The 17,510-nt window shown below is 36.4% G+C and overlaps 1 protein-coding gene and 1 long non-coding RNA gene across 2 annotated transcripts in view; both read left to right on the forward strand.

Moving 5' to 3' along the window:
• Positions 1-17,510, forward strand: part of LOC134670121 (uncharacterized) — a 385,516-nt gene that overhangs the window by 233,682 nt on the left and 134,324 nt on the right. The window lies entirely within an intron of this gene.
• On the forward strand, positions 13,025-15,947 carry LOC134669845 (uncharacterized). The gene is made up of 2 exons (XM_063527463.1): positions 13,025-13,172; positions 15,751-15,947. Exons 1-2 carry the CDS (start codon positions 13,025-13,027, stop codon positions 15,945-15,947), a joined length of 345 nt encoding a protein of 114 aa, XP_063383533.1.

Here is a 17,510-nt window from a genome sequence, read left to right on the forward strand (position 1 = left end):
GCTATACAAAGGCGAAAACTCGATCTAGCTAGTTTTAATTCTTAACAAATTTATTTTTACAGGACATCCAGTGCTACATGTAAGCGCCTGTAATAATTGCACGAGCAATATCTGCAAATGTGTCTTAACCCGGCGCCGAGCAAAATTCGATCACCCACCTATTTTATGGATCATCAAGCCAAGCCGGTAGTGACCCTGCTCACAAAGGAGGACATCCTGGGATCGAATCCAGGTAAGGCCATTTATTTTTGTGTTTATAACGAATTAACGAATATGTATCTGTTACAGAACCCAAGCCTTATTAAGCTTTCTGTGGGACTAAGTGGATCCGTGCAAACTTGTCTTTTTCAAGCTTTGCTCGGAAAACATAATTATAAAATCTCAAATATGCATGGTTTCCCAGAGATCTTGGAAACGGCTGTAACGATTTCGATGGAATTTGCTACATGGCGCTTTCGGGAGTGAAAAATCGATCTAGTTAGGTCTTATATCTGGAAAACGCGCATTTTTTAATTTTTATATCTTAAATTATCTTAAGCTCAGTCTCCCAGATATTTTAAATATTAGATATATTAAAATACGGTTGGATCTCCAACACATGATTTAATTACCTACACAAAGATACAAGCGGTAGTTCAAACATACATTGTATGTTTTATCATGTCTTAATACTTGGTGATGGTGCAAAATGTCTAGGTACGGAATTCCTTATAAGCTGGTCATAAATTTTAGCACTTTACGAGCTGTTACTCAAGAGTTCAGTATCAAAATGTAATATACTTAATCATAAATAAGATGATAAGTTTCAATATTCGCATTACTCGTCCCAACATGATAATTGAGGCATTAAGATACGAGTATAATTACTAATTAGGATGGTATAGTAATAGAAGATGAAATGAATAAAATAAAAATAAGTCAAGTACGAGCTGGACTACGTATAGTGACGGGTTGCGAACACCTGTGAAGTAAAGTATCCCATTATATTATATAACAACATACGCAATGAATCCATATTTATTGGAAATTGGCTTAGATTAGTAACTTTGCTATAGGTACCATTCAGGCACTCATTGACGCGCGGTCCAGTCTCCATAATAACTTAACCACCTACGTTGGTGGATGTACGAATATATACAGCATGATGATGACAATTAGATTTTTTTTTAAATTATAAGATTTGTGCTCAAAATTTACGTTAACGTGAAGAAATACACACTTATGACTTGTGAAAATATAAGACATATTATAAATTATTACTAACCTACTAATATAAATATAATACCAAATCGTAAAAAATAAATAAGTACCTAAATGTGAACTTATAGCCGCTATTCCTTAACAGTTAGTACCATAAGATTAATAACTTAAAGGAAACATAAAGAGTAACATGTTGTATTTAAAACATAAGAAATAATGCTGTACTGTACAAGTACATATTTATATGTACAAATATAAGAAATTGAGAGACTATACAATTAAAATGTACCGCGTCTAAAACATCTCCAAAAACCCGACTGGTTGAACGTTTATAGGACCTCTTTCCCAACTTTCCCGCTCACGTGGCTATAATCTCCAAGGTTACGTTTCTCCCCTGTTTCTTTATTTTCCTTAGCAGCTGTAGAATATTTTTCTTCCGGAGAGGGATTACCATGGTGGGGGACAGCGGATAATCTTCCGTGGTAGCGTTAGAACTGTTCCGACTACGTTTCATCAGTGTTTCGTCATAATCGAACACAGGTATGTCTCTGTCCACGGGGATATTGGTTGGAATAATTGTCGTATTTATTGCATAAGCATCTCTGTCACTACTCGTATTTTCTGCCAAACAAATATTTAGATTAATAATCTTAATTTTTCAGGCGTTCATAAAATGAAACAGTGGTTAGAAACACTGAATATCGATTAGCCCATATAGTGCAAAGCCTCCCAGAAATTTCATGAAATTTACAAGGAATAAAGAAAACTTCCATTTTAAAAATTGGAAAGTACGGTCCTCAAATCTCGATAGCCTACATAGGTATAATTGTACGTATAATATATGTGTTTCACCTTATTTCAGCGGATTAAGGTGGAGAATCCGTTTCATTTCAGAACTCAGTCGAGTTACATAAATATGAGAAGTGTATTTAATAATTTAATTTAATTGTAATTTTGACATTTTAGTAATACGCTAGACATAAGTGCACTAGATTGTTAGATTTAAGTACTCTAAGTACGTATCGTTGCATGCTTCTTTTTATATTTAGTTAGTCTAGAATAGTTTTGCATGCCAGCTTCTGGTGGAATGTGTGTGACTACGATATATTTTTATAACATTTTATTGTACCACATTTTAAAGCGAAATAAAGATATTTGTATTTGTATTAATATATTTCTTGTGGAAATTTCGACATACATAATTGAGGAGGCCTGTGCTCAGCAGCGGGACGTATATAGGTTGAAATGATGATGATGATTTTTTTTCGTAAAACCTTCTTTTTGCAAAGTGTTACTTGTCACTTTTTGACATCTATCAATAAGGATATTTAGACTACGTCCCATAGCAGCAACATTACCATCAAAAAGGCCTTTTACATTATGTAACAACAAAAAACTTGTTTATTTTTAAATTAATATTATCTATGAAACTAGGCGTTTTTAAAAAAAAGTTTATAGGACATTTTTGTCTCTAAATATGATCAGCAATACGCTGTTAAAATTATTCGGTTTCCTCATGTTACACCGTGTATATATGTATATACATAATATATCGATTGTATAATTGTATGTACAGTTGACTATCGAATGATTATCTTATACGAGTGAAAACACTTTCCAGTGAAGAACTTAAAAGAAAATTACCACTCCTCAGCCTCGACTTCTTCCCTTTAATCTCGACGTAGGCATGGTTGTAGCCGAGTCCCAAGCCAAGCAACAGGATCACCGTGAACGAGAACATCAGACACGTGAACACCGACCCGATTGCTAAACACTGGACTAACCTGGAATTTACAACATCTTTTTAGTGCCACATCGACCAACACTGTTCTGCCTGATTAATATGTTCGAGATCCCGAAAATATTAATCAAAATCTCGACCGAGATTGTAAAAATCGAGATTTCCTATCAATGACATTGAATCTCGAAGATTCGTGCGAGATCTCGCAAGATCTCGAAATTGCGAGATCGAGATTGCATTCCCTACCAACAGTGATCGAGTAATGCCCGTGGCCCACGCGCCTGTCGTGGTGACGCGTGGAGTGTCGTGGTGGTGGCGTGGTGTCGTGGTGATGGCGTGGAGTGGCGTGGTGCCGTGTGGGAAATACCTGACCACATTATTTGGGCTGTAATGTGCTCATAATGTTGCAACATGTGCCGCCCTAAGTAGGTACTCCTTTTTATCGTGAATGGTCCGCAGAAACTGAGGATGTAAGTACAGTGAGCTGAGAAATTGCATGGAGTAATTATGAATTAATTCATTAACAAAAGTGGCCATGCATTTTTATGGCTGATAGTGTGATGGTACATTGCTGTCTTCTCTAACTCCTGGCAGAACATGCATGCCGCGTCTTGTTTCTTACCCATATGAATCAAGTGTAACAATAATGATAGTACCTATTCCTGCATTTTAAAAATCAAATGTAATATGCAGAATTATTTGATGTAGTTCTAGTTATTATACGCTAATCTAACCACCAACCACCCCAGTTCATCTACGAACCCCAGAAGTCTTCGACGAATCGTTGACGAATCCTAAACATCCCACGAATGCTTTGAAATGTACAGCTTCGTGTCATGTTCGGAATGCCTAAATAGGTGTTTGCCCTGAAATCTTCTACCTGTATACTAGCCAATTGAAATCGGCATCCGCGTAAAATTCCGTACACGGCGGCGGGAAGAAGTTGATAACTCGATATATTCTATTGAAGAAACTTGAACTTAAAATGTTATTACATAAGGTTCCAATTTCTTCAATTTTTTCCCGCCTGTGTTCGGAATTATCTCTGACATTGTACTCTACCGAACCTTTTACAAATTATTTATTTAAATTATTCGATTAACCGAAAGTTTTTCACACAGACGAAACGTTTGTGCTATACCCTCTATTAAGTTGCCTGTGACTGTGTGTGCCAATGTACAATATTTGGGGTCTGGGTAAGTTAAATTAAGGTAAATTCCAAAGAATTATATGACAGTAAATTCATAATAAAGTCATGTTTTCAGAGAAAAAACATGTTTCAAGAAGTGAAAATACGATACTTAAAGTTGTAACATGGTTGCGGTACTTACTTTTGTGCAGCATATATTAATTCACCAAAAAATAGTCCTAGAATGCTACAATACTGGCATATGCACATGATTAATAAACACGCTCATTAAAAAAATGTTGAGAATATATTAAAAACCAGCATGATTGAGTAATTTGAAGAAATTGATCCACGCAATCTAAAAAACAAACAAAAGTAACATTGAGCAACTGTCAGGAAGCAGAGAGAATTAAAAGAGTTTTTTTTTTATTATTATGAATGGGCTTACTCATGGCCACAGACTAGCCGAAGACAAGAATCTTGACCTAAGAAAAACCTAAAGTGCAAGGGTTATTTTTATACGTCATATTTTCATAGAAGTTTGACGTTTAAAATAACACTTGCACTACGTGTGCTGTCAAAATTGTCGCAGACTTATCTTGGTCTAACTCTATTAACATTTGCCTCGTTAAAACAATTTTTCCATACTAGAAAGAGCAAAGGGCTCCATAATGAGTATTTGATTTTTGACCTGCAAGTTATGAACGTAGTCCATCGGTGTCATTACAGACGTCTGTGTATGTAATGTATTTTCATTGAAATTTGATATTTATGAGGAGACCAATGGTCTACACTGTCATTACCATAGTCTCTAATGCAGAATTAACTTGGCCCGACTTTCCCTACATTACCTTTTATCATCTTAGTAAAAATATCAATTTATAATATGCTATTTATATGTTTAACTATTTCATAAAAATCTCTTCTTTAGATGTTAGTTAAAAACAAAGTATTGTAGCCTGAAATTTAGCAAACTTTTGGTCTTAAATTAAAACATAATCAGAACCAGTTATATATTCTTTGATCAGAACCAATCAGAACTACTACGAGCACGTATATTATATCCTCTTTGCTTTTCCTTTGACGTTTAAACGAGGTACAAAAAAAAACACTGCCCGAAAAATAGTACAAAATATAAAAGTTCGTTTATACTACTAGCGCTCGGTAGGATACCATTGTAATTAGAATTGACAACCCGTTTAGCCTAGCGGGTATTGGCAGTAATCCAGTTCAGGGAATTTCTTTTTGTATTATTTTATTTTTTGTTGGGGTCAGGTTTTTAAGAGCCCATCAACGTGCACACTAGCGCCACTGCTGAATACATTAAACTAATTTTTATGTTACTGGATTCGTCATTCGTCAACCTACCCGTTCAAAACTAAAACGGCCGTTTTTGTTTTGAGCTCATAGATTGACGAATCCAGCAACATAAAAACTAGTTTGATGTATTCAAAAGGTACTTAAATACACAATACAGTCAGTAGCGGCCCCTTTTTTAAATACCTGTCGTTAAATTTAAATAATCACGATTATTTATTTTAGGTGGTGCTAGTGTGCACGTTGTTGGGCTCTTAAATTAGCATATCACAAATAAATAAAGAAATACGTTATAAGATAATGATTAGGTTCTATATTTAAAAATTCCTCAAATATAAAAGGTTACAAAAAGTTACGTATTATTAAGATATAAATATTTTCATTCCTATTAGGATTACTCTATATATGTTAGGAGCAATACATACTCGTATGAATACATACATTGATATGGCAAATGGTTACAAGTTGTTATTACATCTATCCGGTTATCGGACATTTCTGCTCCACAGCTCCACGCAGCGTTCTTGGTCACCGGAAAACTAGTCTGTATATGCAGCAGATACGTGCCCTTTGAGCTTTTTCCAATAAATCATATGACGGGCCAGGATTATATTATTATCTCACGCTCAAGCCATGATTCACTTTCTAAAACAAAATAGTCACAAATTAAACAATATAATCTAACTTCCTAATTACTGACGTCGCTAATTCCTAAGGTCTAAATTTACCAGCTTACTCGTAAACAATGAGAGGTTTTACATCTATGATGGATTTAGATTATAATTTCGGACGCGATGTAGCGTCCGTGGGACTTACGGGGATAGTAAGATTAAATTATTATATTTGAATTTGGTAATTAGTACGCTCATTTTTATTTAAAGATTTATATATTTCTTACCTTGAAATGATCGCTGTTTCTGGTTTACTACAACGGTTTCCACACACACATTAGGGCTTTTCATAATCCGGATAAGAATTGTTGATGAAGTCGCCATTGCCGGATACATAATACAGCAAGGAAGGAAGAGAGACAACGGTTTAAATTTAACTAAGTCTGTACGAAGACGCATTTAGATATGTTGCTCGTACATATGAATAGTTTTTATTTTTAAATTAATAGGTAAATAAATATATTTCAAGTGAATAAATTGTTTTATATGAAAATTAATAATTTTGGCGTTAAATGACTTAAATGACAGCATTGACATTACAGACTTTTGTCTTGTCTATGTTCTTACCATAGACCTAGGATTCGCTTGCGCTTGACAGACAGCTGAAGTGTGCGAAAGGGAAGCCATCACGTATATGAACATCCCATGAGTGCGAAAGAGTCAGACTACCAATGAGAAAACGTAACCACTTTTGAGTTTGACGACGGCCGCGGACGGCCAAGAGCGTATCACGGTAATTTTCAAATTGAAAAATATACACGGATTAGGACGAAAAGTATTAAATAAAGTAATTCAGTGAAGATGGTGTCTTGTAGTGTGCCGGATTGCAGTGTCACAGGGCCAAATAATCCAAGCAATTACTCATTTCAGAGGATTTATGATATTCCGAACGAAATTTTCATAACGATATTGTGTCAAATTAACAGCGTAAAAAGTGTAAGAAGCCGGTTTATACAGTTCATTATAAGTTTTTCTTCCGTTCCGTGCTAATATTTTATCATATTAGTCAATAATTTAGGATATTTTGTGTAAAAACATAAACTGTTCGTTTACGCTAGGGCTTGACAAAATGTTCATATGACAGTATCGATAACTTGTCGGTATATTAATAGCTATGTAATTATTTCTTCACAAGACATCATTAAGATATTAGTTTTTATAACCGACTTCAAATAATAACGATTGTTATACCTTTTTGAAGGTGTTCATGTTTAGCGTGTCATGATAACTTCACTTTGCAGCACAGTAAGAGTTACATTAAGATGAGTCTGTAACGATTTTGATGGCAAACGCAGTGCAATTGTTATTTATACGTCATAATGTCGTAGAATTTTAATGTTTAAAATAACACATTTGAAAAAGTAGTCGATAAAGCAATCAAACATCGACAGATTAGTAATATGTTGTAACATGACATCACTATTTTTGATCTCACATAGACAATTTACGCACACACTTGCATTTCATTTTTGGTCACACTTTTGAAGATTGAGAGTTGTTCTTTGTCATATAATTCTTTGGTTCTTACCGGCCAGACTCAAATCAAGGCCTATCAAAGAGGCCTATTGACAAAGATTTTTTTTAAATTTTATCAAGGAGGGTAGAGGCACGTCTACCCTTCATAGATTTTATGAACATAGACAAAGACAAACTGAAATAGATAATATAGATGGTCAAGCAAATCTTGTCAGTAGAAAAAGGCGCGAAATTCAAATTTTCTATGAGACGATATCTCTTCGCGCCTACATTTTTCACATTCACATTCACATTTTTCAACTACTACGAACACGTATATTATATCCTCTTTGCTTTTCCTTTGACGTTTAAACGAGGTACAAAAAAAAACACTGCCCGAAAAATAGTACAAAATATAAAATCTACAAAAAATGACACAATAAATTTGTCACTAAGTTTTTATACATTTTTTATAGTATTTTGAAGCAGAAATACTTAACATGGACGTAATGGGATACAATGTTTTACAAGAGGAGTCATTACCAGGCTTCCTAAAAGGGTAAGTGTGAATTACGGAATCCGTTTACTTATGGTAATATACCATTGAAGGTTTCGTATTATCACCAACTGCAATCGACTTCAAAGATGTGCCTAGGTAGGTACAGTCACCTGCAATAATATACTCTTCGAAGGCTGCAAAAATATGTGACACGCTCTTTTGGCTCCACGAATAAGATCGTGTCAGATAATTTTGCGGCCTTCTTTATGTAATTATTATTGCAGGTGACTGTAAATTATTCCCCGTAATAAAATTAATTAATAAAAAACTACATTTTAACCATATTTGAAACGGTTTGGGTTAGGTTAATATCAAAGAAGGGGAGGAAGATCATTGATGTGTACCTAATAAATGTAATTGTAATGACCATGACTTAGGGCAAATTTTTTATTTATAAGTTTTAGTGTTTTGTTATAAAGTTGTAAAAATGTTATTAATAAAATTAGAACACAATTGTGATGATAATTGGGACGTCAGCAATATCAATTTCGTTACATCAAGTTTTTTCTAATTGTAAATTATTTTTGAATATGACGATGTACAATTCATACCAATAAAATATATTATATTATATTCTATGCAACTCTGAATTTAATGTGTAGTTCATGAAATACTTAACGCTTAATTGCATCTATATCCAATTAAGTAGACAACTACATATTATGAATGCATTGGTCGATTGTATTTAATGCCATAAATGTTCATATTTATATTGAAATCATCTTGTACCTAAACTTGTACATACCTACCTACTTTATAATCTTTTCAATTTCCGCTCGGGGTACCTCAATCAAGATTTGACGAAGAATCTATATTTTTTTCTAATTATAGGACTGAATTTTTTACTTTTAACGCTACCCAGATCTTACTCAGATGAGGCTTTTCAAACATGGGCCGAAATACAGTGGGAAATAAAATAGTTGAAAATAAACGAGGGCGCCACTTCCTTCGTAACTGTCACATTTTTAACCGACTTCCATTTCATAGAAGGAGGAGGTTGTGTATTCGGTTGTGGCTATTTTTTTTTTTCTATGTATTTCACCGATTACTCCGACATCCGTAGTCCGATTTGAGTAATTCTTTTTTTGTTTGAAAGGAGCTACCTCCAAGTTGGTCCCATTTTAATTTGGTTCTGTTCTGATGATGGGATCCATGAGGAATTGAGGGAACTCCTCAATTTTTAAAGGCACATGCATGGTGATTTGGGTGTTTTCTTAAGCAACTCGAGCATTTTCTCCCGAAAACCACCACTTTGATGAAGTAGACCTGATGATGATGATTGTTTTGATGATAATGATGATGATTTATTAAATGTAGTATGTTCAGCGATTACTCCGGCACCTGTGATCCGATTTGAGTAATTCTTTTTTTGTTTGGAAGGAGTTGCCTCCAAGGTGTTTCCGTATTATTTTTGGTTCTGGTCTGATGATGGAATCCATGAGGAATTGAGGGAACTCCTCAGTTTTTAAAGGCACGTGTAAAGTGATTTCGGTGTTTTCTAAAGTAACTCGAGCATTTGCTTCCGAACACCGCCAATTTGATGCAAAGAAAGTAAGTTACACACACGCTAGTGAATAAATCAATGTCAAACTCTTGGTAAGCTGGTAAGGCTACTGATCGGGGGTTAGGGTTAGGAGTTAAGGGGTCGGGTAATGGTGGCTGAAGGGGGGGGGGGGGGTTGAGGGATTGGGTCAGTGGCGGGGCGGAGGATGGATTTAGTGTAGTGACAGGAATTATAATTTCTCAGACGGACTCGACAAAATTCCAGATTACATATTTATTAAAGTAGATACACGAATTTAGTGTTACTCATGATGTTGTTTTTCATTCACGCGTCGCGCTATTAACAATGCGTTAAAACTAAAAATGGAAAAATAAAAACTTTTTACAAAAAAAAGAAAACCGACTTCAAAAAGGATGAAATAAAATATTATCCTTTTTAAGTCTATGCGTTACCAACTGATATGTTTGAAGTCGGTGCCAAGCCAAGTAGTAAAGAATACCCGTCAAAAATAATCAGCTTTATGACTAAATCCCATTAGAACAATTATAAATGTGTAAGTAATTCTGTCTGCTTCTTTGTCGCCTTTTCATGGCTAAACAACTGAACCGCTTTAGGTGAAATTTGGGAAGAACGTAAATTCCTTGAATTGTTTTATATTTTGAAATGTAGTCCTCTGAATAAGGGACGGGAAATAACTTCAGTCCCAATCCCACGCTTGCGTGCCGACAAACATGGTACGGACTGTGCCAAGGTTTGATCGTGTGTTCTGAGGTGTGTTCTTAGGTACAGTCGACGTCAAAGATATGTATTATACACTTCTGCACCTTACTCCTTTGTAATAAGACGAAAAGTGTAAACATATTTTTAACGTCGACTGTACCTACAGAAAGTACGTTCATTGTCGTCGTGTAAGACAATCCAACGTACATCCTTATCGAATCGCACTAAAATCATGGTATGCTTCAAAAGTTGGCTTGGCACCGACTTCAAACATATCAGTTGGTAACGCATAGACTTAAAAAGGATAATATTTTATTTCATCCTTTTTGAAGTCGGTTTTCTTTTTTTTGTAAAAAGTTTTTTGACGTTAAATGCTTAAATATGGCAACAATTTAATATAGAAATTTTTTAGTTTCATTTTATTGAATTTCTACTATTTTATGTCACACTATATGTGTCGTCATTACCATTATACAGTTTGTCAAAGGACTGTCTCATTTAAATCATAGTCAGAGAGAATCATACTATCTTTGTCTTACACTAAAACTGGCACCCAAAAGAAAAGGATGGGTATAGTTTTCCTGGTTTTTACTGACTGACAAATTGGTTTGACCAATTATACATATTTTATCATCTTACTTTGTCTTTAATTTAACGACTTTCCTGGTCACGAACAAGCAATAATATTTTTCTCAGTAAAACATGTGAACTAGGAGTATGAGAAATCACCAACGAAGGATATTCCCAAGAAGTTTTAATGGCCACTCAGTCATTTTTCTTACTCGGTGAACTATGTAGGTAGCTAAACTTATTTGGAATTCATAAAACTAAGAAAACTTTTATTGAAATGTTCTAAGCTTTTATATTATTATTTTTCATAGATGGACAAACATAATGCATAATAACATTAATAATAATGCATCTTAATGTATAATAGCATGGTGGATGCTATTATAGCGCATAAAATGTCATTTCAGTTTTTATGTTGCTGGTGTCATCAATCTAGGAATTCAAAACAAAAACGGCCGTTTTAACTTTGGACGCATAGATTGACAAATCCAGCAACATAAAAACTAGTTTGATGTATTCAAAAGTTACTTAAATACACAATACAGTCCGTAGCGGCCCCCTTTTTTCAATATCTTTCGTTAAATTTAAATAATTACGTTTATTTAGCTGTGGCGCTACTGTGCACGTTGAAGGGCTCTTAATAGTTCTGTATACTTACCTAGTACACGTATGTACCATCACGCTCCGCGATTATTATTCCATTTAGGGTCCTAGCTCAATTGGTCGTTAAATACTTGCGTTACAGAATTTCTAATTTAGCTAAATTAAAAAAAAACCCTAAATGGCTCAACAATCACGGAGCGTGATTGTACTTAACTATACCATTGACGTATATCTCAGGACTGGCCTTACGAGCAATAAGAGTGGGGCAAATACAACGCGATTGGTTGATGAGTTCGCATCGAGCGCGCGATTGATCGCAACTAATAGAGTTGCGTTCGACTGCACGATTGGCTCGAATTCGTGAATGACACCGCTGAACTAGTACCTACCATTTTTAGTGCCCGTAAGACCCGTCCTGAGATATAATAAGCCAATGACTTAAGTATATCCATAGACTAGGAATCCTCTAGACGGAGCTTAGAGCAATTATTTCATGAAACCGATGCTGCCAAAAATACAGGGGTGCGGGGGACGAGGTGAGCGTCACACATAGACAGTTGACTCGAAAATGGAGTAAAACTACCGTATATTTGTGGCAGAGGGGGTAGCGCTACTATGCTCAGTCTGGAGGATGTCTTGTCTGAGTATACCGCTTTAATGACAGTCCATGTTGACCCCACATGACACCTGTTCACAGGAGACCGCAGGTGGCCATATGCCTGGCGTGTGCCTGCGCGCTGCTCATGATCACCGCGCTGTCGATCACCATCGGCATCTTCATCGGGTACACATACTGCTACATCGAACACAAGACTGGAGTAATAAACGGTAAATGACAGTCCATGTTGACCCCACATGACACCTGTTGACAGGAGACCGCAGGTGGCCATATGCCTGGCGTGCGCCTGCGCGCTGCTCATGTTCACCGCGCTGTCGATCACCATCGGCATCTTCATCGGGTACACATACTGCTACATCGAACACAAGACTGGAGTAATAAACGGTAAATGACAGTCCATGTTGACCCCACATGACACCTGTTGACAGGAGGCCGCAGGTGGCCATATGCCTGGCGTGTGCCTGCGCGCTGCTCATGATCACCGCGCTGTCGATCACCATCGGCATCTTCATCGGGTACACATACTGCTACATCGAACACAAGACTGGAGTAATAAACGGTAAATGACAGTCCATGTTGACCCCACATGACACCCGTTGACAGGAGGCCGCAGGTGGCCATATGCCTGGCGTGCGCCTGCGCGCTGCTCATGATCACCGCGCTGTCGATCACCATCGGCATCTTCATCGGGTACACATACTGCTACATCGAACACAAGACTGGAGTAATAAACGGTAAATGACAGTCCATGTTGACCCCACATGACACCTGTTGACAGGAGGCCGCAGGTGGCCATATGCCTGGCGTGTGCCTGCGCGCTGCTCATGATCACCGCGCTGTCGATCACCATTGGCATCTTCATCGGGTACACATACTGCTACATCGAACACAAGACTGGAGTAATAAACGGTAAATGACAGTCCATGTTGACCTCACATGACACCCGTTGACAGGAGGCCGCAGGTGGCCATATGCCTGGCGTGCGCCTGCGCGCTGCTCATGATCACCGCGCTGTCGATCACCATCGGCATCTTCATCGGGTACACATACTGCTACATCGAACACAAGTCTGGCATTATAAACGGTAATTAGGCCATTTCTTTTATCCTCCTAAAGCACAGCCATGCATATAAATCCCACAACACAAGCCTTCTTGAGCTTATCGTGGGACTTAGTCAATTTGTGTGTAAATGTCAAAATCAAATCAAAAAATCAAAAAATATTTATTGTATGGTTATGGGTGAGGTTTACAAAGGTGGTACAAAATATTTATGTTCTCCATATCCTGCCTTACAAAAGCGTACAATATTAGTAAGTTGTCTTAGAACTAAATACTATTTTTAAACTTCAATAACACTTTTAACAATAAACTATGCTAGATAGACTCAATAATAATGAATAACGTGAACTAGCTCTGTAAAAAGTCATTTATGCTATAAAAGCACTGTTTGATTAGCCAGTCAAACAGGCTTTTTTTGAAAGGTAATGATGCCAATTTTTTAAGGTCTGTGGGAAGCTTGTTAAATATTTGTATACTCATACATATAACACTTTTTGAAAAGAGTGCCGATTTAGGGTTAGCGCGTATTATGTCATACATGTATTTGGTTCGGATTGGTTGAGTAGTAGAGTTTTTTACAGGAAACAAATCTGGATTATTTTTTACAAATATGCAGACTTCATATATATAAAGTGATGGGAAAGTAAGTATTCTGTTATTAATGAAATATGGTCTACATGATTCCATTTGATTGATACCGTAAATTGAACGAATGCATTTTTTTTGTAATCTGAAGATTCTATCTTTATTGCTGCTGTTTCCCCACATTATAAGTCCGTAACGCAGATTAGACATTATATATGAGTGGAAGGCAAGTAAGGCTGTTTGTTCTGATGATATATTTTTTAGTCTTCGTAAAGGGTATATGAATTTGGCTAATTTGGTCAAAATATGCTCTGTATGGTGGTGCCAGTTGCTATGTGAATCAATTATTATTCCTAGGAATTTTATTTGGTTAACATTTTCTAGCTCACATTACAATCCTTATAACTAATCTTTGGTTGCAATTGTTTGCCCTGTGGTGAGTAAAATTCCATTAGTATGGTTTTTTGTAAATTTACTTGAAGGTTATTGGCTTCCATCCAAACATTAACGTCATGAAACACATTATTGATTTCAGCCTCATAGTCTTCAGTCTCATCACTACGAATAATTATCGAACAATCATCAGCAAAAAGCAGTATCTTATGTTTTGTTATAATCGGTAAATCATTGATATAAATCAAAAACAGCAACGGACCAAGAATGCTGCCTTGTGGTACTCCATACATCACTTTTTTATATTCAGATCTGTAGTTATTGAATGTATTATTTATTGGGCAATGTGCTTGAATTTCAGTACAGTGGTATCGGTTTTGGAGATATGACATTAACCACGAATAACAATTTCCACGTATCCCACATGCATATAATTTGTCCAGAAGCCTTTTATGACACACTCGATCAAAGGCTTTGGACATATCCATAAATATAGCAGATACAGGAGTCCTGAGGAGACAATTTTAACAAGCTCGTACACAGCTAAGGCCGTAGTTTTATGGTCCTATAATACAAATGAAAAATCCAGAATTTGTTACTGAATTTTGAACCTTTAATGCAGGAAATAGAGTTGATTTTGTTTGAAATTGAACGAAACAAAACAAATGCGACTCTGTTACAATTGAATATGATTTAAATTTAATCAAACTGAATAAGTACTATAGGCTTAGAGGATATAACTAATGGAGACGCCATGTCTAAAATTTTCGGTACAACATAGTCTGCGTTTTTTGCGGGGGAGGGGCACATCAAATGTATAGGTACGTCATGTCAGATAAACGTCAGTCCATATATATGGTTGACATGTAGTTGACCATTGGCCGCCTATTTTCGACAGAGGGGAACGCCTGTTAAAGGCGGCTCCATTGTTAATTACTCCGAGACTATAGGTAAGGACCTTGGGCCGTTGGGCCTTAGGAGGCTACCAAAAACTACACCCATTCGTTGTAGAAATAGCAACATCCATCAGTGGACCTTATTACAAAAGGCATAAGTTCCACCGATGGACATTTGACAGTGTGGGCGATGGTACGCTTACTTGTGCAAACAAAATGTGATATGAGGAGATAATTAATAACATCAACTGAACCACATACTCGTAAAGCTTACTTAAATTGCATTTAACCTCAGTAAATCTTGATTTAATTTAAAATAAGATTTTTTATGAATAAGTTAAATAAATAAGTTAGGTTATAAATATCAGCTTGCAATTATTACAACAATATAAGATATAACATACCGTAGTCGTATTTATCATGCTACTTCAGTCAACCTCAGTACTTATTGTACCGAGACTGACTGAAATTGCAAGACACGGTTCGTGTTACGTTTCCGTGAAAATACCATGGATCATTAAATTATGCACTACATCTGTAGTAATTTCTGACATTTACTGGGCAAATTTTGTTTAACCCTCGTGATTTGAAACCCTCGCAACTCAAGAATCCATTTTTTGAACCACTCGTGGGTCAATTTTATATATTTTAAAATAATTTTAACAATTATAGCACGAGCGGTTAAACAACAACTTTGCCGCCTTGTAAACAAATAACTATTTTTCCAGCAAATGTCACACGCACCAACGTAAAAATTATCCCGATGCGCTCGTTCGAGTATCACGACAACAAAACTAGGACGATCAACGACGCCATCCTGAACAACTACTTCATCTCCAAACTCCTGACGGTCAGTGGTCTACGAGCACCAGCTATATCCTGGTCGGAACAGACAGAAAAAAGGCTCATTGAGACGACTGCCTGAATGTGACATTTCAATAACAACCAGTGTGTAGGTTGTTTTGGTTGTACCTAATAGTTGTGGATTTGAACTGTATAAGTAGCAGCAGTATAAGGTATGTAATGAATGTGCGGTTTATAAAATTTTTGGCCTGTTAATCGTTGTTAGTTATTTTTATATGAAAGAAATAAATAATATACATTTATTTAACGCCACAAAATAGTATGTAATACCTACATAATAAATTAAAGGCATGAAGACATTAAAACATTTGGACGCTGTAATGATCCCCACTCAGCATAATGCTGCAGTAATCCGTGGCGCTGGTTTTATATAAGTAATTTAATAAATTATATTTGTGCAATGCTGCATCAAATCAACTACCACCTTGCTAACAAGATGTAGGGTAGGATACATACATACATACATACATATAATCACGCCTATTTCCCGGAGGGGTAGGCAGAGACCACGGATTTCCACTTGCTACGATCCTGACATACCTCTTTCGCTTCCTTCACAGGTCAGGTCCAAGAAAGGCCAGGTCAAGAGCACCCTAAACCGGCGAGCGTGTATGAGGAATATTATGAATGTGAAGGAAATGAAAGAGATGCAGGATATATGCATCTCTTTCATTTACAACTATGACAGTCACCACACATAGGCGCTTCCGTAACAATTTAGTATGGATGCGTGACCGCTTAACTCAGCTGTGTCCACGCTTACGACCGATCCTCATATAAATTAAAACTGTTTACAATAATTTTGTTCTAGACATGAAAAAGGGCTATTATAGTTCATAATGGTGTATAGGGTACTAGCAAAGACATATGTAACTTCATATAAGATGAATAAAGTCTAAGGAAAAAACGTGCCTCGGAAATCAAGAAAAAGTCTTTCTCGGATAGATGCCGCGCACACCTTTAGCCTATGCTCGGCTCGATGGCGTGCCACACACTATATTTGGTGACATAAGTGACAAGCCACAGACATAGTGACGAAATGTGCAGTTAATTAACATACAATAGATAGTGACGGCCAAGGTCTTGGAGGATATAACCGTATGGATACCCTTGTCTGTAATTTTCTGTACAAAACAGTGCTGATTTTTGCGGGGGAGGGGCACGTTAAATGTATACGCAAAGTAAAAATGGCCATATCAGATAAACGTCAGGCCATACAATGTGTATGACTATTGGTTATAGAATTTCGACAGAGTGGAACGCCTGTTAATGGCTACTTCGTTTGGTTATATCCTCCAAGGCTAAAGTGGGTAAATATATCAGGGATCACATCCGTATTTCTATGGCAACAAAGGTGTTCGACGTGTTGCCTTCATGTCACACTTACGCACGAATTTACAAGTGCGACAGAGAGGCAACACGTCGAACGTGGTTCGCGGTAGGCCCTCTGATGCTGACTGTAATAATTATTATGCAACACCGTCCCGACTAGGGTTGCCAACCGTACTATATTATAAAGTATTGTACTATATTTTGGCTCTCTGTACTATATACTTTTGGAAAATATTTAGTACGCTAAAATACTATATTTCCGATTAAACATATATTACACTCATGTTTAGTA

This window comes from Cydia fagiglandana, chromosome 13 (genome assembly GCF_963556715.1).
Source record: "Cydia fagiglandana chromosome 13, ilCydFagi1.1, whole genome shotgun sequence".
In the NCBI taxonomy this organism is placed as follows: Eukaryota; Metazoa; Arthropoda; class Insecta; order Lepidoptera; family Tortricidae; genus Cydia; species Cydia fagiglandana.